Below are 24,347 nucleotides of genomic sequence, written 5' to 3'. Positions count from 1 at the left end.
TCCCCATGGCATGGTTTCAGGGGCCATCCAGATAAATTTTAAGAAGTTATAGAGGTTGATTCCACTTATTTCAATAGCTCAGTGCAAAATTTGCTGAAGGTGAATTTTTAAGAGCCCTGTCCTGAGCATGTTTACTTGTCCCCAAGTACAAGCAACCTTAGGGCTTACTCCTGAGTTAATATAATTACTGTACAAGTGCACATAAGCAGAGCCAGAATGAGCATCCATCTAGTTCAACATTCTATTCCCCATAGCAGCTGGACAAGATGCTACAGGAAGCCCACAGAGCTCAAAAGCCAAAACCTTCTTCCCCAGCTGTTACTCTCCAGCAGTGCTGTGAGCTCTAAATACACTAAAGATGCAGAATCATGTGGGTTTCATCAAATGTGAGATATTAACCATTCCCCACCCTACAAAGAAATATTTGTTGCAAACAAGAGGCAGATTTACTTTCACAAGTATTGTCTATATGGCATGATGGGTCTGCTCTGCTTACACGGTTAGAGGCAGGGAAAGTTCTGAACACCCATTGCTTGAAACTGCAGGAGGGAAGAGTGCTGCTCTTCTACTCAGGTCTTGATTGTGGAGAGCTGGTTGGCCACTGTGAGAACAGGATGCTGGACTAGATAGGCCTTCTTTGGCCTGATACAGCAGGCTCTTCTTATGTTCTTAGGTTAAAGCTACTACGCTTGGTGGCTGTGAGGCAGCAATGCTTCTGAAAACCAGTTGCTGGAAGGGAGAGTGTTGCTGCACTTGGATCTTCCTTCCAGGCTTTTCATTCAGGCACTGTGACAAGATGCTGGACTAGTTGGACCATTGTCTTAATGCAGCAGCCTCTTCTTCCGTTTCTATAAGGCAGGGGAAACTATGGCACTCATGGCGTTCCTGGACTGAGCTCCCATCATCCCTGACCATTCACTATGCTGGCTGCAGGGGCTGATGGGAGCTGCTAAACATGTGGAGGGTCACAGATGTTCCCCCACCCGCGATGTGCGGTATTGTAGTCACCCCTCTCTGAAGGAACTTGAGCATGATGGAATTCATGGGATGACAGCCCTGCGGGCGGAGGCCAATCGGCGATCGTTAAGCGTTGGACTCCAACTCCCAGCAGCCCCCTCCGCCTCAGCCGTACTCAGGGATTATAGGAGTTGTAGTCCAGAATCCTCAGAGAGGCCTACAGGCCTGCTATGAAAGGTTCCAATATAGCGCGGAGCCTCTGCAAAGGAGAGCCTCCTTGTCCTGCTGTGGCGCGGCCTGGTCAGGCTTCCTTCGCTCCCGCCCGCGTCATTTCTAGCCTCCCGGCCGCCTCGCGCGCTTTCGCTTTCATCGCGAGATTTGGCGTCTTGTTCCCAACATGCATTTCGCGGCTGAGCTGGTGGTGGAGGAGGAGGAAAGGCGAGTCGGGCGCTTTGACGGAGCGGGCGGCGGCCATGTTGGAAGCGTCGGGGCAGCTGTAGCAGTGGAGGCCTGTGTGGCAGGGCGCTGAGTGGCCTTCCGGGCCCAAGCGAAGGGAAGAGCGAGAGGGAAGCGGCCTGGCCTGTGGCGTGAGGGAAAAAGAGGGAGCGGCGGCGGCTGCGAGGCGGCGGAGGCTCCGTCCGAAGCCGGACCCGACTGGGGTGCTAGAGGGGGGGCGTGAGGAAGCCTCGAGCCGGGCCTCTGCTTCAGCCGCCGCCATGAGCGGGGGGACGCCGTATATCGGCAGCAAGATCAGCCTGATCTCCAAGGCCGAGATCCGATATGAGGGCATCCTCTACACCATCGACACCGAGAACTCCACGGTGGCTCTCGCGAAGGGTAAGGCGGCCCGGAAAGGAGAAGGTGGCCGGGGCGGGGGGTCTCGGCCTGCTTGGCGGTTGGTTGGGGGCGGGGCACGGAGAGGCCTCAGCCCCCACTTCTCCCCAGTGGAAGTGGGTGGTCGGTTTCGGGGACCCCAGTTGAAATACAAAAGGCACGCCAAGCCTGCAAGGTAGGCGGGGGGTGGAGGCGGAGCTGGAGGCAAGCAAACACGGAATTAAATAAAGATTCCCTTTGGAGATTCGTTGTTCGAGCTTCAATCGACTACCCAGGGGAGGGAGGGTTACTGGCTTCCCGCACAAGAGATGGGTGGTTTGTCTTGAGAAGGTAAGTTGAGATGTAAAGGCACACCACTTCTACAAGGGCGGGGTAGAGTTGGGGGGGGGCAAGCAAACCAGGATTCAAGCAAAGATGCCTGTAGAATTATCTTAAGAGATATGTTGTGCGAGGTTCAGTTGAAGAGCCCCTAGGAGGGTTAGGGTTGCTGGATGTTATTGCAGCGCCCACTCTAAGCTGGATGTCAAGTATAATCTCCAGATGTTTTGGTAGTACGGCTCATCACAGCTGCACTGGCTGGGGCTGACAGGAGCTGTAGTCCAAAACAATGAGAGGGTAGCAGGTTGTGGAAGGCTGCCCTAAATAAAACAAATGAGGCAAAAGCAGCTGCATTGCAAGGCACACTTTGGAGTAAGTCCCACAGAAGTTGCTGAGGCACATACCTCGGTTACACATACAGCTGGATGAGGCGGTAAACTGAGTTTGTTAAGTTCTGCTACAGGAGTACACCTCAGGGAATATACTGTATATCTATTCATCCAAGTGAAATCATCCCAGTGAAAAGAATACTGTGTGCTAAAACTCCCTTTGCTTCTCCCTTATATTTTTAAAACTGCCTCAATAACAGTACATCAGGGAGCATTTTTAAAAAGTGTCATTTATCTTACACTGCCATGCTGAAGTCTTACTGCCCATTATGCCACCTCAAAACTCTTACTTTGGTTCAAAACTCTCACTTTGGTTCCACCTTGTTCTGCTTACTTTCCATAAACTTGCTTGGAGCATGCTTGTTGACTATTTTTACTGCAATACAAGGTGATGCACATGTGCACCCAGATATTTCTACAACTCGCATCATTCCCGACCACTAACCCTGCTGGCTGAGACTGATGAGAATCTGAATGCAACATCTGGAGGGCCACAGGTTAGCGCCCTGCCCTAAGAAGACTATAATTTTATGCATATTGTTTTCAACTAAGAATGTGCAGACAGCTTTCAGGAGAGAAGCGGGGGGCAGTCCCTTGGTGCCAGCTATTTAAATGCAAACACCATAGGTTTCACATAGTTTGACAAAAATAAGGAAACCAAAACTAATTTTTTCTGGCCTACAACTCCCATGATCCCTAGCTAGCAGGACCAGTGGTCAGGGATGCTGGGAATTTTACTCTCAAAATATCTGGAGGGCCGAAGTTGAGGGAGCCTGATGTAAAGCCAAAATTGCATAGAGTCAAAACACACTGGATTCAGTAGTGGGTGGGATTACAAAAGTCTTTTTTCACAGAAGACTGCTGTCTTTTTAATTTTTAAAAAATGCCAAGCATGTAAAGCTGAATATGCACAAGTTCCATCCACATTACTTGTAAGTTACCTGTGTATTCAAAGAAGTATTTGGCAGAAATGAGAAATGTGGGCTACTTTTGTTAAGTTAAGATTGTTATACAGTATCCAATAAACCTTAAAATTTTTCTTAGACATTGCACATAATCTTAGCCAAAAGGTAAAAATGCATAGAAGTGCCTTTTTTTTTTTTTGTATCTTCATATCAATCAAATCAAACTGAGCCTCATACATTTTCATCTCATTTGTGAACAAAGTGTTTTCTTTCTATTTTCCTTGTCTATTTTCTTGCTTCTGCACTTCAGTACTGCTTACAAGGCACATAAACTAGAAATTCTTAAGATTGTCCCTTGTTCATTATGATCCTTTTCACCTCATTATGCTTAACCTTATGTATGCCTCCGTCCTTTATGCATTATTCCATCGAGACCTACCTCAGCATAGAACTCATTGAAATTAAACCTGCAAAGCTTTTCATTTTTCTTATGGGCCAAGATGACCTTTGCTTGTGTGTGTGCGTGTGTGTGCCTACAACTGAACTATGACTCCTCCCTAATTCAGGCTCTGCTTCCCCTCAACACACCTTGCCATAGTAACATTAGTAACTAACTTCGCCAGATGCCCCTTTCTCTGCCCCCTCCTTTTCTGGGCAAGCCGCTGCCCATTCTGCATTATTTAGGCTACCATGCAAAACAGTGCCTTCAGACGATCACCCAGGGAATTTACAGATTGCCTGCTTTTGTGTAAGCTTGTATGAAGTAAATCAAGAAAAATGACTTGCTGACCTTTTAACGCAAATAGACTTGATCTGAATGAATTCAGCTGACTTGGGGGGAAAGTGCTCTTTTGAAAGTAGTGAACCTAATGAATATTCAGCTGCACTTTGTCACATGATGCGTTAGACCAAACTGATGCAAACTTTTTACTTGTCTATGTGTAAATATTATGAGAAAGTACTGGATGATACATGATAAAATTTGTTTTTTCCTGCAGTTCGTTCTTTTGGTACAGAAGATAGACCAACTGATCGGCCTATACCACCTCGTGACGAAGTATTTGAATACATTATATTCCGTGGCAGTGATATCAAGGATTTAACCGTTTGTGAACCACCCAAACCACAGTGTTCTCTGCCCCAGGATCCAGCTATCGTTCAGGTATAGTCACCATGTAGCAGTTGTAGCTTTAGCTATGTCTAGTTATACACTCTGATCAGTTTTGGTGTGTATATACCTGAAACTGTATGATCTGGATCATCTTATATTGTTTAGGGAAAAAAGTTATTTATATGTGTTCAAGAGATTTTTCACAAACTTATTAATGACAAAATGTATATTAGCATAAGAAGAGCTGTGCTGGATCCAACAAAGGCCCATCTAGTCCAGCATCCTTTTCTCACAGTGGCCAACAGATTTCCCACTGAGAGGCCTGCAAACAGCACCTGAGCGCAACAGCACTCTCCCAATTGTCATTCCCAGCAGCTGGCATTTAGTAGCTTATTACCTCCATCGCTGGCATCTCTAGCAGCCATTGATTGCCTTATTCACTATGAATTTCTCTAATCCTCTCTTAAAGCCATCCAAATTGATGGCCATCACTATTGCTTGTGGGAGTGAATTCCATTGTTTAACTACCCCCTATGTGAACAAGTACTTTCTTTTGTCTCTCCTGAAACTTCCAGCCTTCAGTTTCATTGACTGGTTCCAGGTTCTAGTATTATGAAAGAGGGATAAAAGCTTCTCATACTTTCTCCATAACTTGCACAATCATACTATGTCCAAATTATGCATGATCTTACACATTTCTGTCATGTCCCCTCTTACCTTTTTTTCTGTGCTCAAAAGACCCAAATGTTGCAATCTTTCCTCAGAAAAGTTGCTCTGGCCTCTTAATCATTTTGATTGCCCTTTTCTGAAGCTTTTTCCAGCTCTATACTACCCTTTTTGAGGTGTGGCAACTAGAACCATTTGCAGTATTCCAAGTGCAATCTCAAAATAGATTTGTATAGCATCATTATGATCTTGCCAGTTCTATTTTCAATTCCTTTCCTAATGATCCCTAGCATATTCACCTTTATCACAGCTGCACACTGGGTCAACATCTTCATCACTATCCACTATGACTTCAAGGACTCATTCCTGGACAGTTGCTGATGGTTCAACCCCCATTAGAATATATGTTAAATTAGGGGGAAATTGGGGTTGTTTTTGTTGTTGTTTTTTGCCCCAATATGCATCACTCTACACTGCTTACATTGAATTGCATTTGTCATTTTACTACCTATTCACTCAATTTGGAGAGATCCTTTTGAAGCAATTCCCGGTCCCTTTTTGTTTTAAGCCCCAATTTGGTACCATCTGCAAACTTAGATATGCCACTGCTTACGCCTACTCCAGACCATTTAGGGACAGGTTAAAATGCACAGATCCCAATACCAGTCCTTGGGGGATTCTACTTTCTACATCCGTCCATTGACAGAACTGTCCATTTATTCTTGCTAGTTACTCATCCATAAGAGGACCTCTCCTCCAATTTTATGATTGCTAAGATTACTCAGGAGACTTTGGTGAAGGACTTAATCAAAAGCTTTTTGAAAGTCTAAATACAAAACATTAACTGGATCACCTCTACATGCTTGTTGACTCCCTGAATGAAATCTTAATAGGTTAATGAGACAGAACCTACTCTTGCAGAAGCCATGCTGGTTCTTGAGCAAGACTTGTTCTTTGATATTCTTGGTAATTCTATCTTTTATAATGCTTTCCTAGAACAGACATGCTAACCAGTCTATAGTTTCATAGATCCCTTCTGAATGCCCTTTTAAATTTTGTTACATTGCTCACTTTCCAGTCCTCAAGATAATAAAGAACTCAAGATTGAAACTGATGATCTTCTATCCAAAATATGAAACTTGTAGCTCTTGGGAAGATCCTATCCTGATCTGGTAGTTTCTCAGTTTTAATTTTTCAAGCCCTATAATTTTATCTCTTGTCACCACTGTTTTCCTCAGTTCCTTAGAATCCTTTTTTGAGAAAGTTTTATTCAGGCACAGGGATTGGCCTACATCTTCTGCTATGAATACAGATGCAAAGAATTTGTTGAGCTTCTCTGCCAAGCTCGAGCACATATTTGACTTGCTTGTTATTCAGATGTCCAGCTGCCTCCCAGCTGGTCTCTTCTAATGTATGTAAATGATGTGTTGTTGGTGATTGTACAGATGACAACCATTTTGCATGGGGGTTCTGTTCCTAGCCCCCATGTGCATCAGTGGAGTGCGCATAAGCCCATTCTGGCCCATCCCTGTTCAGCCCTCTTCTGGGTACTAAAGGAGCTGTGCATCAGTGGTCACACAACAATTGGACGCACACAAAACATTGTCATTGCATATAAGTTTTTAAAGAGACTGGCTCCTCAAGTTTTTTCTCTTCTCTTTTGCCAGCCTTTGTATTATTTTTGTTGTTCTCCAAATTTGAACAAGACCCTTCATTTTCTGAAGGAAGCTTTCTTGTCTCCAATAGGTTCCTTGACTCTGTTAACCACGCTGCCATCCTTTTGGCCCTAGTTGTATCTTCCCTGGTCTGCAGTATACATTTTATCTCAGCTTCTATTAAGCCTCTTCATTTTCCCTTTCTACTTCCTTTTTACCAGCCCCCTCATTTTGGGGAAGTTTCCTCTTTTAAAGTCAGATGCGACTGTGTTTGAATTTCTTGGCAATTGTTCACCTGTTGAATTATATAGCAGTCAGTTCAATAACAGTTTCATTTTGCAACATGTCCCGGGTGCCACTTAAGTCTAGAGTTTGCTACCTTTCTGATTGTTTCCATGACCAACTGTTGTACAGCACAATCATTTACACTACCTAGAAATTTTAGCCCATATTTCTAATAGGATAGGTTCCAATCATGTTTTCAATAAAAACACCAGCCAGATGGGTGGGGTATAAATATTACTTATTAATAATAAGCAGCAGTCTGTCTTTGATTTTTGCCATTGCATCAAGCATAGGCGCCGACTCCATGGGGCCTGAGGGGGCCCGAGCCCCCTCAAAAATTCATTTGGGGGGGCTCTGCCCCCCCAATAATTTAAGAAAATTATTAGTTATGTTATGCTTTGTAAAATCACAAAATTATGTTGGTATTTTTTATTTTCCTTGTTTGACGATAGTTACCTTTTAAAATACATTCAGTAATGAGTTAAAACAAAGCCACTCCCGATCTAGAGAGGGGGTGGGGTTGCGGGCTCTTGACCCATCAACAATCTCGCGGCGAGAAGCGGGGATTCCCCCTAGCTCATTAATATTCACCGCCCACGGCGGCAGCCAATCGGCTGCCGCAAAGGGCGGGCCCTCACAGGTTCACTTAAGGTCGGGGCAGCCCGGGGCTCGCCCCTTTCGTTCCCCCAGCAGCAGCGGTTTGGAGGTCTTGGGCCCCCCCAATATTTTTTATAAGTCAGTATGGGCCCCCGCCCCCCCAATATTTTTTATAAGTCGGCGCCCCTGGCATCAAGCATACACTACAGAGGTATTATTATTATTATTATTTATACCCTGCCTATCTGGCTGGGTTTCCCCAGCCACTCTGGGCGGCTTACAACATAACTAAAAACATAATAAAAAAATCAATCAAAAACTTCCCTAAACAGGGTTGCCTTCAGATGTCTTCTAAAAGTCAGGTAGTTGTTTATTTCCTTGACATCTGATGGGAGGGTATTCCACAGAGAGGGTGCCACTACTGAGAAGGCCCTCTGCCTGGTTCCCTGTAACTTCACTTCTCGCAGTGAAGGGACCAGAAGAACTAGTTATTGCATTTTGGATGATCCATGCCATTCTGAGTATTTAAATGGCTATGTTATCTGGAAAATAAGCACACATTTGGTAAATAAATTCATTTTCTTACATCAGTTGGAATGTGTTGTATTTCTCACTTCCTAATGCAACCCAGTTCAAGAAAGGGTCTTGTACTCTGATTTTATTGCTAACTTAATGCAGCATGATAATTGTTTTTTTCTGCTTTGATAGTCTTCCATGAATGTGGTTTTCTTTAGTCCTCTCTAGGATCATCTTCTACTTCTTCATTCCAATCTGTGGGTTCCTACGGTCCTTTTGGCAGAATGCCAGCCTACAGCCAGTTTAGTCCAAGTCCATTAGTGGGCCAGCAATTTGGCGCTGTTGGTGTTGGTATGTTTGCATTTTAAACTTCTTTTCTTGGCAAGCATATAAATGTTAAAATATTTTCAAGTATATACTGTTCCCACTCCATAGGGTAAAATTCACATTTACTGAGTTGATCTAATGAAAGCATGTTCACCCAAGAAAGCCACATTCCCCAGGCCACCCTCCTACCTACCCCTCAATAATTTCTCCTTTGCAAGCTTCACTAATGTGGACAGTGTGTTCTTTGGCTGCTGCTATTTTCTTTCTTCTTGGGCAGGACACATTTGTGGCCAAGTAGGCACACAGTAGTCCATGTTAAACCCATTTTGGTAAATGTTTTCATTTTGGCAGATCTGCTTTATAAGACTGTCAGAGTTGATGGCAGTTCTTTGAGGGTACTTGGAATCTTGTTTACAATGAAGATAAAAGGGGTTACCTGTAGGAGCAGCATTGGGACATTGATGTAGTTCAACCCAGTGGCAGCTGATGCTCAGGAGCAAAAACTGCAGTCCTTAAACCATACTAAACTGCTAGCACATTTGTAAAGCTAAGCAGGATCTAGTACAGTGGTGCCTCGCAAGACGAAAAGAATCCGTTCCGCGAGTCTCTTCGTCTAGCGGTTTTTTCGTCTTGCAAAGCAAGCCCATTAGCGGATTAGCGCTATTAGCGGCTAAGCGGCTTAGAAAAAGGGGGGGGGGAGTCGGAAAAACTCGCAAGACATTTTCATCTTGCGAAGCAAGCCCATAGGGAAATTCGTCTTGCGAGGCATTCGTCTTGCGGGGCACCACTGTATAGTTTCAAATTGGATGGGGGACTGTGTGCTGAGATTCTTGGTTTACTGTGTTTTAAAGCATCTTTGGTGGAAAGATGGTGGGAGGCAAGAGCATATCTGCTTCATTCTTGGATGGACTGAAATTTCCTAGATGCCCAGTGTGAAAATAGTAGTATAGGTGTCTCCCCACTTATGTATGTTTGACTTGTGCGCAATGGCATATACAGTGGTGCCCCGCAAGACGAATGCCTCGCAAGACGAAAAAACCCGCTAGACGAAAGGGTTTTCCGCTTTTCCCCCCCTTTTGCTAAGCCGCTAATAGGGTTGCTTCGCAAGACGAAGAGACTCGCGGAACGGATTCTTTTCGTCTTGCGAGGCACCACTGTATGTGTGGTGCTGGGAAATAATTAAATACAGTATATTGATTTAAACTGCAAAAGAGTATGAAAAGAGCAAAAACAGTGCAAAACGAATGACAAAACTGCAAAAATGTCACAAGAAGAGCGGGGAAATGGCTAGTAATCCCAGTAGCCTTTGCACTGACCTTTGAGGCTTGTGGGGAGTTGGCATTTGAGAGGGAGGTTTGGAGGGAGCATTTTTAGCAGAGAGGCGTTTTCAAGCTTTTTAGATGGTGTTACCCACTGTACACAATTTCACGTATATGCACTGTCCCTGTGAACATAACCCCTGTATAAGTAAACTACACTGTCAGGTTCACTTTTCCACATTTATAAATATTGGACTCTGGCCAAATCCAGTAAATTGTAAACATCTGAGTATTGTGAACATTATGCTTTCTACTAGTTTTGTCTAGTAAGCATTGTCCTGTGGGTGGGAAACAAGAATTTCACCAGGCATGTCACTGGACATCTCCGCATCAGGTTCCAGTTTGTAAAGTGGTTTTGTTCAGAAGTTGCTAAGCTGTGGTGTGAACCTAGTAAGAGTTTAAAGTGTGCTCCATGACTATGGGAGAGGTTATCTGGGCTATAGCTTCAGGAAGTTACAATTTTATAGTTAATCATAGCATATTGCTGATGATGGTCTCCTCTAATCTTTCTTGAAACAACTTTATGTGCAGTGTATATGTTTAGAGAGATACCACATTAGAATAAATAGATCAAAGATTACTTTCAAATAGCTTTGAGGGAGAGGAGCAGCCCAAGTTTAACAGTCTTATTAGTTTGATGTTATCCTTAGGGAATACGTGAATAGGTACACTGGCTCACTTTGCTGACTGATCGCAGTAATAACATAAAGGAGAAGAATAAAACAAGGGCCTAATAACAAGATAAATGGATTGTTTAAAAACAGTAAAAATATCATGAGACAGACTGCCATAGCTAATTTGTGAATATAATTTGTGTGTAATTTATTTAATATTGTACTTCCGTTGAGAACTTTTTGCTGATTATAAATGCAGTTTTGGATATGGCAACTAGTAAACTGTAATTTCAGTTCATGCTTCTCAAATTTTGGCCACAACTGAATTTGGAGATCTATTCCAGGTCTCTTTCACCAACAGCAGCCTTCTTGTCAGCTGAGCTGAATTAGTTACCGTATGTTTCACATGTGGTTCAGCTGCGTGTGGTGTATTTGTACTTATACTCAACCACTTACTCTGCATATACTTTGACATCTCTACAGATTTCTGCTGTTAATAAAACAAACAAGTTTATAAAACAAGTTTATAAAACAAACAAGTTTATTAAATAAAACAAACAAGCTGTTAATAAAACACTTTTCTTTATTCAGAAAATTAGCACAGACATGATCACATAATTGTTTGTAGCTTTTGAGAAGTGGTTTTGATATTTCTTAGCTGCTTTAATAAAATTTTTCATCTTTTATTTGTCACAAGAGTTAGTTAACATTTGGGTCAGTTGGCTTTAGTCTAAGAGTGGCAATTTAAATGGTTAGCCCCCTTAGCCTTACAAAGACTCAACATTTTTAGAACCATGCAGCTTTTCCTGAGGAGTACTTGGTAGTAGTGGCTACGGGTCACTAATGGAGAACTCTCAGAATCCTTGTGTAATGGTTAGAGCTGCTTGAGGCAAAACAGGGTAGCTGCACATTTTGGTACATTGAAGTTCATTGACAGTTCTGCAAGTGTAGCCTTGCACCACAGGGGCTTGACATCTATTTTCTGACTTCATGCAGGAAGTTCACTGACATCTTTTGGAACTGAAACTTCAGCCAATGCTAACTTGTCCCAAAGCAGCGCAGTTGGTTCCACTTTTACAACTGATGCAAGGTCATTAAAAACACAGCTCTCACAAGGTAAAGGCTGGTGGTGTCAGTCAGATTCTTGATCTTTTTGATTAAGAAGGTGAATGCATTGCCATAGTGTGTTGTTCAATTGTGAAATATATTCTTTTTCTGGTTTACCACAACATGCCTTAGCTGTAATGAACTTCAGTTTCTTGTGCTGCCTCTTCAGCTTTCCTACCATGTTGCAAGAAGGAAGACTTGGTAGCTTTTAATTCTGCTTTCCTTGAATTTTTTATTTATTTTTTATTGCTTTATTGTGTTTCCCAAACCAGGTATTGTGATTTATAAAAAAACTAATTGGTTGGAGCAAGCCAACTTCTGAAACCATGATTTGAATGTGTCTTTTTTTGAAATTGGCTAATTTTTTTAGTAAACTACAAAAAGTTGAGATTCAAGAAAAGTGTGGGGAGGGGAGCTTCCAAAGTCCTCCCTGTTTCATGAAGGATAAGGAGACCACATGCGATACTTCAGTTTGCTGAGCCTGTTGTGATGAACCCTTGTTAGTGTGATATGCAAACATGGCGCAGGAGGAATGCACTAGCCAAAGACTCATGGCAACACCTTCCTCCTCATGCATGTATTGCTAAGCCATGATTTAGCATGACATGTGAACCACTCTTCTGCTTCTTTGTGCAGAGTTAGCCTTGTCTCCTATCACTGAAAGTGAGCTTGTGTTCCAAGTTGCTTGAATAATCTTTTAGGTGTATTCTGCTAGTGGGGACAACAAATATCAACCCCAGGGGATCATTGTGATTTTTCTTCCAAACAGACTACTATGTGAAGCCAGTGGTTGTTTTTTGGCTTGCAAGCTATGAACCTAGAGCAGAGCCAGAGATTATGGCTTGCCTTTGCTAGGGAGGAACATTGTCTGCATTAATAACAAGCCGTTAAACATGGCTTATAGTGGCATCCAAACTGGGCCACTGACTCTTGGACTGAAGCCGATAAATAAAAAGATCTGCCTCACCTAAACAGCTAAATTAGATACTATTTCAATATCTATTTTTTTCTGCATCCATACTACTCACTGTTAGTGCTTATTTTATTTTAAGAAATCATGACATCTAAGGGAGTAGCTGCAGTTCTGGGTGACAGACATTTGCTAATAACTGCATTGGTAAAGATGAGCTATCTCACCCTGTTCTTCCTTTGAAAATTGAGGGAGAATCAATATATATATATGTGACCTAAGTCTTGGGTTAGTGGAGCTAAAGTTGCAAAACCATTTCCTCTTTGGACATAGTTGTCTTGACTAGGGAAAGCAGATAATTGACTTCAAAGTAATACTTATGCTAAGGTTGGGCATAAGATGTTGTCATTTCTGTTTCAGGTCGCTCAAGTCCTTCATTAGACCATTTGAGAAAGAGCCCAACCCTGGAGCAGGCAGTACAAACAGCAGGAACCCACTTATCTGCTTCAGCACCAGTTGGGAGAAGGAGTCCTGTTTCAGCCAGACCTCAAGGGTCTGCTAGTCAAAAATCATTGGAAAATCAAGAGCACAGAAGAGGTAGAACTCTGCCTTTGGACCTTGATTATTTTAAGCTCTGTTGATACTTCTTGCCAAAGTGAAAAAGCTGTTCTTTGCAAGTGACTTAGCAATTGCTTTTGTCAAAGTTAGGATTCAAAGTTTGAAACCCATATGTCTATTTTTAAAGTTCAGTGTCTTGAGTGTGGACACTGAAGACACAAATTTGTGAGTCATGACACATAATAATAATAATAATAATAATAATAATAATTATTATTATTTATTATTTATACCCTGCCCATCTGGCTTCCAACCAAATATTAAAATACAATAATACATCAAACATTAAAAGCTTCCCTAAACAGGGCTGCCTTCAGATGTCTTCTAAAAGTTTGGTGGTAGTTCTTCTCTTTGACATCTGGTGGGAGGGTGTTCCACAGGGTGGGCACCACTACCGAGAATACCCTGCAGTAAAATGGCATGGCTTGTAGTAAAGTGAGGCTTATGCCTGAATGCTTTTATTGTGGGTTGGGGAAATATTTCTGTCAGCATAGGAGTCTCAGCTTGCTTGGCAAGTGGGGTTAACTTGTGGGGTTTTTCTTCTCAGAGGGCAGTACTGCCCTGATGCAGCCCTTAGAGATTTTTTCCTTACATGCTCGCAGTTAGTATACAGAAAATGAAAAATAACAAAATGTTCTTTGCATTCTTTGTTCTTAGCTGAAGCACACAAGATTTCAAGATCTGAAGCAGAGCATCTGAGAAATGAAAACAAACGTCAAATGGGTAAACTGAATTTGTTTTTGGAAAGGATAAAAACTCTAGTGCTTTTTAAAAGTCACTTTTGTTGAACCAGACCCAAATATAGGAAACTAGTTCAAACTGCAGCTGGTTGGGAAAAAATAGTCAAATGATGTTCTAATTAACTGGCCTAAACAAACAGTTCCTGTGCTTGAGCTTAATAAGATAAAGCAATTTGTTTCAAACAGCAAAAAGAAGTACCTCCTTTCTCGTGCACAGAGGATGGGTGAGGTGCAGCATGCACAAGCCCAGCACCTGTGGCTATGTGTTCTCATAATGGGAAACCATTATTTCATTTACTTCTGAACTGAGTCACTGTGACAAATGTTTATGACCCTCTAGCGAAATAGATAAGCAATGGGTTTAAAATAAAAAAAGAAAGAATTTGGTCTTGTGGGATTGATTGTTGTAGGACGTCAGAGCCTTTTAAAGGGTTAGTTTTACACAGTGTACAATGGTACCTCGGTTTTCGAACGTAATCTATTCTGGAAGACCGTTTGAGTTCCGAAATGTGTGAAAACTGAAAACTCAAAATGAAAGCCTCAATACGGAAGCCACATGGCATGTTTGACTACCGATGCGTGTTTGAAAACCGAAATGTTAAAAAACGGAGACGTTCGAAAACTAAGGTACCACTGTATAGTTAAAAACTATGTTGTCCTGGGTTCCTTTGGGAAGAAAGGCAGGGTATAAGCTTAATAAATAAACAAACTCTAGAATTATATCACAAGATGTAGTGATGGCTGCCAACTTTAAAAGTGGATTAGACAAATTCCTGGAGAGTAAAGCTATCTGCAGCTTTAGTACTAGTGGCAGCCTGCCTTTGAATTGCAGTTGCTGGGGGACACAAGCAGGAAGGGACTGTTGCACTTGTGTCCTGTTTTGTGGACTTCTCAGAGGCATATGGTTGAACAGTGTGGGAACTGAATGCTGGCCTAGATATGCCTTTGGCCTGATTCAGCAGAGCTGCTCTTAGGTTATTAGGAGAAGTATATGATGGGACTTCAAGGTATATAGTGACGGAAAGTGTAACAATGGAAGATGATATATCTTGATCAGCCGGATGTCTGGTAATCATATCAGCTTGGCAAACAGAAAGCTCTCCATCTGTCCTATGTATAGTAGTTTTATGTTGCTGCTTACAAGAACAAATCTGAAACTGCAGGTCTTTTGTTTATAGGTCCCTTCAAAACCTATTTTTCCCCAGTTCCAGGTGCACCTTCAGCACGAAGGGGCCGTGGGGGTCACCGGGGAGGCAGAGGAAGATTTGGTATTAGACGGGATGTTCCAATGAAGTTTGAGAAGGACTTTGACTTTGAAAGTGCTAATGCACAATTCAATAAAGAGGAAATAGATCGCGAATTTCACAACAAACTAAAACTGAAAGGTAAGCTGAAATGCTGATTCAAGGGAATAATGACTGTCTTGTCAACTACAGGTAAACCTGAGCCTTCTATAGACACGGGATCTAAATGACTGGTAGTTAATGGAAACTAGATGTAATTTGGAAATCTGACTTCTGTTTCAAGCTCTTTAATCAAAGTTCTTAAAAAAGGAAAGATAAACCCTTCGTACTTCTGCTATCGTATACCATATTTTTCGCCCTATAGGAAGCACTTTTTCCCCTCCAAAAATGAAGGGGAAATGTGTGTGCGTCCTATGGGGCGAATGCAGACTTTGGCTGAAGCCTGGAGAGCCCCAGCCCCGCAAGCTCCGGGGACAGCGGGGAGGCGCAGCGCGCCTTCCCGCTGTCCCCGGACCTGGTCTGAAGGGTGGCGGCGGGGGGAAGAGTGCTTCTCCCCGCTGCCGGCCCCACAAGCGCCTGGGAGGGGAAATAAAACATTTTTTCTTTATTCCCCCCCCCCCAAAGGCTAGGTGCGTCCTATGGGGCGAAAAATACGGTACTTCATTTTATGTGGAGTTGTGCATAGGGTTCTTATTCCTGTAGAGGTTGAGAGTTAAGTTAGGCTAATCCTGCAGTGTTTTGAAGTTAAGATGTATAGGTTCAGATGAAAAGAGAGATTTCACTTAGATGCATTCAAAGTCTATGGTTATAATTCATTGCCTCCTTTTTCTCTGTTTCTTTTCCTCCTCCCTGAGGTGATCAGAAACGTTATGGAAGGGAATGATAAGCAGTGCTGTGTGTGTTCCATATTTAGGAAATTAAACTTTTGTTCCCAACCTAGGAAATTCTGAATTCTGCAGTTTGTATAGATTCTGTCGATTAACCTCCCCTTTCCTTGCATTTTTATTATTTTCTGTGGTCCTGATTTTACTAGCTATGGTTAGAGGCAAAATGCTACATAGGTGACTGTACCTCAACCACAGAAAGTTGTCCACAGTTATCACTCTGACCTTGGAGAGAGTCAGCTGGTGATGCTTTATGCTTTCCAGCATAAGTGCTGCTTTTTAGGTGCCTTTCAAGGAAGCATTTATTTACTCAGACCTTTGGAAGAAACTGAGATTGTACATATTTTGCTAGAGCTAATAGTTTATTTTTACATTAATTTTTATTTTTAATATTTGTTTTGTAGTTTTATTGTATGGTTTTATATTATGTTGCATGATGCCCCACTATCTTTGGATGATGGATGGTCTAGAAATATAACAGTATTAATTATTAATATACATTCACAGTTTTAAGGAGTAGAATCTTGCATTTTTAATATAATAGGAAGTACTGAGCTCCCCATCAAATTACCTGGACATTATAAAAAAGCACAACCTGCAGTGGGCTGTAATCCTGCCCTTTGCAGTGTGTTCTGCTGCTAGCCCTACAATTCGTGTAATCAAGTATCGCTTGGACAAATTTGCAGCACTTTTTAAAGTTTATGTATGGATGTTCCTGGCAGGATTAAAGTCTTACAAGGAAGGCTTGCAACAGATATTAAAGGAGTGCTTTTAAAAAGTATACTCCCTTTGTGATTTGCCACATTCTCTTCTGTCACTTCTTTAGTTGCTGTAATTGTGCTGCTCTCATCTTGAAGACAACTTGCGTCATCCAAAGTCAGACAGGGAGTGCAGTTTTTTCCTATTTTTACAGCAATGTCTTGTTTGTTGGAGAGGACCAGTAGGAAGGAGAATAGCCAAGAGGGAGAGAGGGGGCAGCTGTTGTCTGAACTCATGGCAAGCTATTTTTGTGTGTGCTGATCTATAACATCCTTCTAGGGTAGCATTATACACAAGTCACTTTCTGCTTTTCTTTGAAGATGCATTTTCATTTATTGTTCACTGAGGTTATCCTTTTCCTTTCTTCTCACCCCCTGCCCCCTGGATTCGTTAGAAGATAAACCAGAGAAGCCTGTAAATGGGGAAGATAAAGGTGACTCAGGTGTTGATACCCAGAACAGTGAAGGCAATGCAGATGAAGAGGATCCACTTGGACCCAACTGCTATTATGACAAAACCAAGTCTTTCTTTGATAACATTTCCTGTGATGACAATAGGTACCTAATTGGTTTTTTGGCAGTCCACTGGGCAAGCAGAAAATATAATTTCCAAATGGCAAGATCCATGGATACTAAAGTGCAGAATGAAATGCTGTACCTTATACCTATGTAATGCTGCAACTGCTGCATGCAAAATATTTGGCTTCGTTAACGAAACAAAGTGACAGCTTTGTAATTCAAAGAGGGTTGGATACATTGTAGTTCAGAGAGGTCAAGACTGGCTGCATTTGTGCATAATGATATACCGGGCCTTCTGTGAATGAGAAGTGTGCTGTATTGTTTTTAACACTCGATTGGGAGCCGCCCAGAGTGGCTGGGGAAACTCAGCCAGATGAGTGGGGTATAAATAATAAATTATTATTATATATTATTATACTCTCCCAGTTGCTCCTACTTCACTTCTTCCATATAGCCAGGAAGCCTTGACTTCCCATTACTTCCCATTCAAACCAGGGATCATGGTTTATTAGCTTCCTGATCATGGCTTGTTAGGAAGTAGCAAACCATAATCCATGATCTTGCAAGGACCAGATTTGTTGGTAAAGATGTGTTTTTAAATTTGCAGTGGATGTTCAAAAGTGAAAACATTGCGGAATCATATGTCTCCTTCCATTTCTAGTGTATCTAAGCTCTTGGCCAAGGTTGAGCCTTCCGTAAGACTTGATTATTTTGGCCTTGGATTGATAGAGGAAAGGGGATATGCTGTAAACCTTTTGTTACTTTTCTGTAGTGGTGCCTCGCAAGACGAAAAGAATCCGTTCTGCGAGTCTCTTCGTCTAGCGGTTTTTTCATCTTGCGAAGCAAGCCCATTAGCGGATTAGCGGCTTTTAGCGGATAAGCGGCTTAGCGGCTTAGAAAAAGGGGGGGGGAGTCGAAAAAACTCGCAAGACATTTTCGTCTTGCGAAGCAAGCCCATAGGGAAATTCGTCTTGCGAAGCACCTCCAAAACGGAAAACCCTTTCGTCTAGCTGGTTTTTCGTCTTGCGAGGCATTCATCTTGTGGGGCACCACTGTATTTGATTTCTTCTTAAGTATCAAACAGGCAATATTTTTATTTGCATCTATATCAGTAATTTGATAAACAGGAATCGCCTGTAATTAATTTCACTGAAACTGTTTGCAGAGGAGTTGGTATTACTCCCAAAGCATGAAAGGTTCTTCTTTTACATGGTGCTCCCTCAGCTAATTTAGTAGGAGCCACTTCAGTGGATCAACATGTCTTAAGGAACAGTAAACTTTTCACTAAAAATATATACAAGACACCAAAAAAAGGAACAGAGAAAAAGCAATAGAGAGTTGCGGAATGAAATAATAACAGCAAAGAAGTGTACCAAATTACACTCTTGCTCCACGAAAGCAAATTGTATTTAAATACCTCTACCATAACAAAAAATGAGAAGCTGGAAGGATATGGGAAGATACCTCCCTGTTCTTGTAAGGCAGGCACGTCCAACTCCCAAGAGACTGCAATCTACTCCCTGTATTAAAAAACTGGCAGTGATCTACCCATTGTCGTTGCCAAGAGTTGAGCTTATTTTATTTTATTTCGGGGTGGGGAGACCTTGGCAAATTTATTTTATCCTGTGATCTACCAGTAGATCACGATCGACCGGTTGAATGTGCCTGATGTAAGGGAAACCAACTGGCATTGTAATTAGCAGATTTAGCAGCTCCCCAGGCCACCCATCTGTGTCTGGTCAAGCATTCTGATAAAGCTATGTTCCAGATAGTGGTGAACCATGCCTCACATGGTAAAACATCAGGAGACCTCATGAGGCAAGTGATAACTAATCTGACAGCTGCTAGTAACATTAACCAGGAAATTCTTCACTCAGGCAGCCAATGGGTAATTGGGATGATATAACTTGGTTCTGATTTGAGAAACTGTTTTTTCACTCTTGCCATGCTCTCAATGTAAATGTTCCAAAAGTGGAGTTTGGAATGCCACTCCTGCACAGTGATGCTTCTGTGTGGTTTCACTGTGTGCATATTAACGTACTAAGCAGCTTGAAAACATCAAACTGTCTTTGGCATCAATACTCCTTCTGATGAAAATGATAGTGATCTGGAGTTAGTGTTCTTGTCACTTGCATGTTTCAGAGACCGAAGACCAACCTGGGCTGAAGAAAGAAGACTAAATGCAGAGACATTTGGAATTCCATTGCGTCCAAACCGTGGCCGGGGGGGCTACAGAGGTAGAGGAGGTGGAGGAGGAGTTGGTGGCTTCCGGGGCGGAAGAGGACGTGGAGGCACAAGAGGAAATTATGGCGCCCCTCGAGGATTTCGTGGTGGATTCAGAGGTGGACGTGGCGGCAGAGAATTTGCGGATTTTGAATATAGGGTAATTGCTTATGAACTCTGCTGCAGGGATGGGGAACTGGTGGCCTTCTCACTTGAGGCACTTCAACTCCACGCCCAGCCAGCAATATGATGGGAGCTGTAGTTCATAACTGCCTAAGAAGGGCACAAGTTCCCCACCTATATCTGTTGCTTATAGCCATAGGCACTGCATTCAATAATTCCAGAAATAAAAATAGCTACAATGCCACACAATCAGAACAAGATACAGCCACTCATTAATTCATTAAAAATACAAAAAGTATGACAAAAACCTTGAAAAAACTGCAATAATAGTACATATGTTTAATACTGGATGAGAGAATCAAAAAACAAATCATCTCATAAAATCTCTTAAATACTGGGCATGAGTTTTCTTTGCAGCCATTCAGATTTAGTTAACCTAAAGTGTAGTTCTTTTTATGCATCAATACACTTTTATATATTCTAAACAAAAGTATATATGAGGCAAAACTTTCTTGTACATCTTTTTGCCTCCGTTTTTTTATTCTTGGTTAATTTGTTTGGTTGTGGGAGAAAAAGTTGCAGCCACACCTGTAGACGTAGTTTCTTATTCTAACATGTCAAAGATTTCTGTCAGCATGAAACATTTTAACAATTGTACATAAAACCCATATGCAGTAAAAACCGTATAAGAAAGATGAACTCTGAAATCAACTTATTATTGTGGAAAGATGTATTCTTAATTGCCTGCCTGCATAAGCCTGACAGAGTAGAAAAGCAGAAAAGTTTTCAGCAGGTGTTTAAAAGGCACCTTCTGAATCTCTATTGGCAGAGTATTCCACAACTGTCCAGTGACACTAAAGGCTTGATTTCTTCTTGTCAAATGAGCCTTGCCAACTTGGGGAACAACCAGTGGCACTCCTGCAAGTGAGCTCTGTGATTGAGCTGAGATCCGGTGGTCCCTGAGGTAACCTATAGCTGAGTTGGGCTACAGAGGATTCTGCACACAAGAGTGTGCAGTGATTTCTAGCTTTAGAAGGCATTTTGGAATTTGGAACTGTGTGCATTTTGGAATCTCTTGCAGTGATTTCTAGCTTTAGAAGGCATTTTGGGATTGACTTTGCTAACCGGAATTATGACAGATGCAATCTAGAGAGATTTGGGCCCCATTTTGAATACTGTTAACGTTGTCTTCTCTAGTTTGAGCCGTTTATCTGTTACTGTTCTTGATTAATTTGACTAAACTGGCATTGGTTGGAAGTAATTTTTTTTCTTTTTTCTTTTTTTAGAAAGACAACAAAGTTGCTGCATAGCTGAAGTTGAACACAGGTGGACCTGTTGATCTTCATGATCCAGAGAATGTGTCAGTCTTTGCAAAGAATTGTTAATTTGCTGTAAAACTCGTCACCAGCACTGGGGTTTGTTTTTAATTTCAAAGGGGTATGGAGCAGAACTCTTTTTGGAGAAAAAATGGCCATCTTCAAAAACAATGAGCATTAAATATATTTGAGATAGAAGACTTAAGTAATTTCTTACATAGAGTTAAAATATAAAGCAGTACTTCAGTGGAGTTTTTAAGTATTTTTTTCATCACAAAAAGAATTTATCAAATTGTATTTGATTACTACTGCAGGCTGCAAAGACAATTGTATGCAGAAGGCCGTCAGTACTGTGAGTGTGTTGAGCCAGTGAAGGTTGTTTTTGGAAATCCTTTAATCTCCCTTTTGAGATGGTTGTGCTCTTTGTCAAATAGGGTGCTGGGCAATAGAAAACTTGATTTTTGTCAGTCAAAAACAATGTAAACACAGTAAATCCTGTTTCTTAGGCAAAGGAAAACTTTTTATAGTTGTAAAATTCCATGATTATCCCATTGCCAAAGAAACACTAAAGACTTTGTATAGCTGTATAAAAGCAACTAATTTTTTAAGAATAAACATTTTTAAGTCTACAAACCTGCTGGGTTGAAATGCTAAAACACAAACACACCACACACATTAGTTGTTTTGCAGGGGCGGTTCCTCATAGCTGTTCAGCTTTAAACTTGTTTGATTTTTATATTTTGACTAAAAATAAACATTTTAGATGTTCTTCCATTATATAAAAACTGGATAACATAATTCTCTTGCAAGAAATTCATTTTGTAGGTTTTGGCATATTGCAGGATTTGACCAGATTAATGGGCTTTTTTCAAATGAAGACAAACCTCAACACTCATGTCACAATTCACAGTTCATATTAGTGATAACTCTTGGAAGTAAAAATGACCCAGGCACACACAAGTTCTTATGTTTCCTTTGATGTGCCCGGAATAAAAATGACATGTCTCCATGTGTTGATTCTTGAAATGTTGACTCTGTTTTAATGTTGACATACTCAATTTAAAAGTGACTATTTAGTGTTTGCAATTGCTTGAGTTTTGATGAACTGTAGCTTGGAGACATTGACTGCTTATTCTTATCCCAACAGTGATTTGGTATGGAGTAAACTTTTGCCAATTCTGAAATACTAGTTATGACTTTTTTGACATTAAGTTATAATTAGAAACAGTAATTTGGTAACTTGTATTTTGTATGTGTGTATGAAAGCCACAGGAATAAAGGGATCCAAAGATTAAACAATTTTTACCTAATTTGCTGATCTTCTTTTGTTTCTCCTTTATGTTCAGTAGTGATAAAATGTGGATAACTGCACTGTTAGAAAATGGGAATATTTAAGTGATAGAATCATAATTTTATATCTTTTTGTATAGCACTATAAGGAAGTATTTTGTAATTGGTTTACTTATGAGGTCAAGTATTTGGAAGCAGTAGAAGTTAGATACTATTGTTTAGTACTATTTTGCATGTTAACAACAATGCCTTTTTGGGATCCACAAATCATGATACTGAGCAGTTTTGATTTATTTTTTTTTAGACAAAAGGCAAGTGCTGTAATGTCGCAATAAGTATGTATACTGTATGAGGTGTCCCAAGTTTATTTAAACCAGATACGTTGTAAATACCAATGAGACATTCTGTGAAGGTATGAATTCATCCTATCTACCAATCCTTTGGGTTTACTAGTTGGGGTGTGTTTTTACCCCAGTGAACGGCAGCATGACATACCTTCAGTGTACCTTGCTACAGAAAAATGGGGCTTTTATTTTGAGCCAGAATAAAACAGTTCAATAAAAACTGCCTTTGTGAAAGTTTTTTCTAGCTTATCCTTGTTTTGTAAACCTGCCCTGAATAGGTGGGGGGGGGGAATCCAATTTAATATTGCTGATTTTGAGTCCATTGTTTAGTATTGTGCCAGTGTATGGGATAAACCCTGTTATTTCCTTTAAGTGTTCTCTTTCATCATACTGTAACCTTTCAACTCTGGAAAGAAATTGGCAGGGCTTATAATTGTGATATATATATATATATATATATATATATATATATATATATATATGCAAGTTGGATTTTTAAAAGATTTTAGTTATATTTTTTTCTCATAAAATTAATATGGTTTTAAATGACATCTGAATACATACATGATCTAAATCTGAATTTGGAACCTCTTGCAAACTTATTAAATGCTGTTTTCTTTGTAAGGAAAGAATGGGGGGGAGATAGTACATGTTTTCATATTAAGGTTTGGTACAAAGGGGCAGGAACTTGGGGTCATCACAAACTTAGAAAAGTTTTGCCATCTTTTATTGCACTGGGATGATCCACAGTCCTTTTAATGCCCAGCATGAACCTGAATTCTGCAGCTTGTTCACTTTGAAATTATTAATATTTATGGAAAGAGCCTCGACATTTATTTTCTATCTCATGGAAAAACACAGTTTTGCCTAGTAATTAGCATCCCTTCCTTCTGAAAATCTCCAGACTGTAATGACAATCCAACCTTACACATATTTATTCAGAATTATGTTGCATGTTCTTCACCTGGGCTTATTCCAAATGAGGCCGGGGTGGAAGCCTCTGACTTTCATTTAAGTGGTATTGCTTCGTATATCTGCTTATGTATATACCTTCTCTATCAGCACACATATTCTATAGTAGAATAAGATCTGTGGGTGTCTGGTCAGAGGTTTTTAATGATGCATTAAGGCTGGTGTGAATAACGTGGTCATTGATCTAATTTCATATAGATGGCAAAGGGTAAAGAATAGGAGAGGAGGCAAAAGGGAGTAGGTTTCAGAAAGAGCCCTGTGTAGCTGTCATTCAATAGCTTTTAGTCATTGGAGAAGCGAATTGGAATATATGATTGTCCAGCAAATTCATACATTCGAAAACGGTAAACTTGGTTTAAATAAATATGAAAATGGCACTAAGCTAGTACCAGAACACTCAGCGTGGGTTGCTTTTTGTCTAGCAACCTTCCTTCCTCTCAGAATGGAAGGACTGCCCCAGAAGTCACTAAAGATCACTAATTAAGAGGAAAAGGGGAACGAAAGCACATTTTAACAGCACTCATAAATTCCACGTGTGCATGCGGTTTTTTGTTTTGTTAAGAATAGCTAAGATCTCGCGCTATTAAAGAACACAGCTTATCCTAACTAGTGATTTCATCAGCCTTCTGTAACCTGGTGCCCTTCAGTGTCTTTTAGCTATTTAAAAGCTTGGGCCACCCACTGTCTCTCATCCTAAACAAAATAAAAAAATTCCTTCCAGTAGCACCTTAAAGACCAACTGAGTTAGTTCTAGGTATGAGCTTTCGTGTGCATGCACACTTCTTCAGATACCATGTCTCTCATCC

General features: G+C 41.0%; 1 protein-coding gene across 4 annotated transcripts; it reads left to right on the top strand.

Annotated features, from left to right (window-relative positions):
- Positions 1-1,359: 1,359 nt before the first annotated feature.
- On the top strand, positions 1,360-22,789 carry LSM14A (LSM14A mRNA processing body assembly factor). Of its 4 annotated transcripts, none has more exons than XM_081872202.1 (10): positions 1,362-1,794; positions 4,402-4,565; positions 8,452-8,584; positions 11,490-11,609; positions 12,931-13,107; positions 13,786-13,851; positions 15,074-15,253; positions 17,150-17,312; positions 19,416-19,656; positions 20,906-22,789. In XM_081872202.1, exons 1-10 carry the CDS (start codon positions 1,674-1,676, stop codon positions 20,927-20,929), a joined length of 1,389 nt encoding a protein of 462 aa, XP_081728328.1. In that variant the 5' UTR covers positions 1,362-1,673; the 3' UTR covers positions 20,930-22,789. The 4 variants fall into 4 exon arrangements, with proteins under 4 accessions (XP_081728330.1, XP_081728329.1, XP_081728328.1 ...); XM_081872201.1 differs by having other exon boundaries at positions 15,047-15,253; XM_081872204.1 differs by lacking the exon at positions 11,490-11,609 and having other exon boundaries at positions 1,360-1,794.
- The last annotated feature ends 1,558 nt before the right edge of the window (positions 22,790-24,347 follow it).

This window comes from Podarcis erhardii, assembly GCF_964252035.2.
Source record: "Podarcis erhardii genome assembly, chromosome: 7".
In the NCBI taxonomy this organism is placed as follows: domain Eukaryota; kingdom Metazoa; phylum Chordata; class Lepidosauria; order Squamata; family Lacertidae; genus Podarcis; species Podarcis erhardii.
Note: the sequence above shows the minus strand (reverse complement) of the source record. Positions and strands in the feature narration are given on the sequence as shown.

Coding starts and splice junctions, on each gene's coding strand:
- LSM14A (XM_081872201.1), top strand. CDS start 1,674: ATGAGCGGGGGGACGCCGTATATCGGCAGCAAGATCAGCCTGATCTCC. Junction 15,254..17,149: donor CAACAAACTAAAACTGAAAG/GTAAGCTGAAAT, acceptor TGGATTCGTTAG/AAGATAAACCAGAGAAGCCT. Junction 19,657..20,905: donor TTGCGGATTTTGAATATAGG/GTAATTGCTTAT, acceptor TTCTTTTTTTAG/AAAGACAACAAAGTTGCTGC.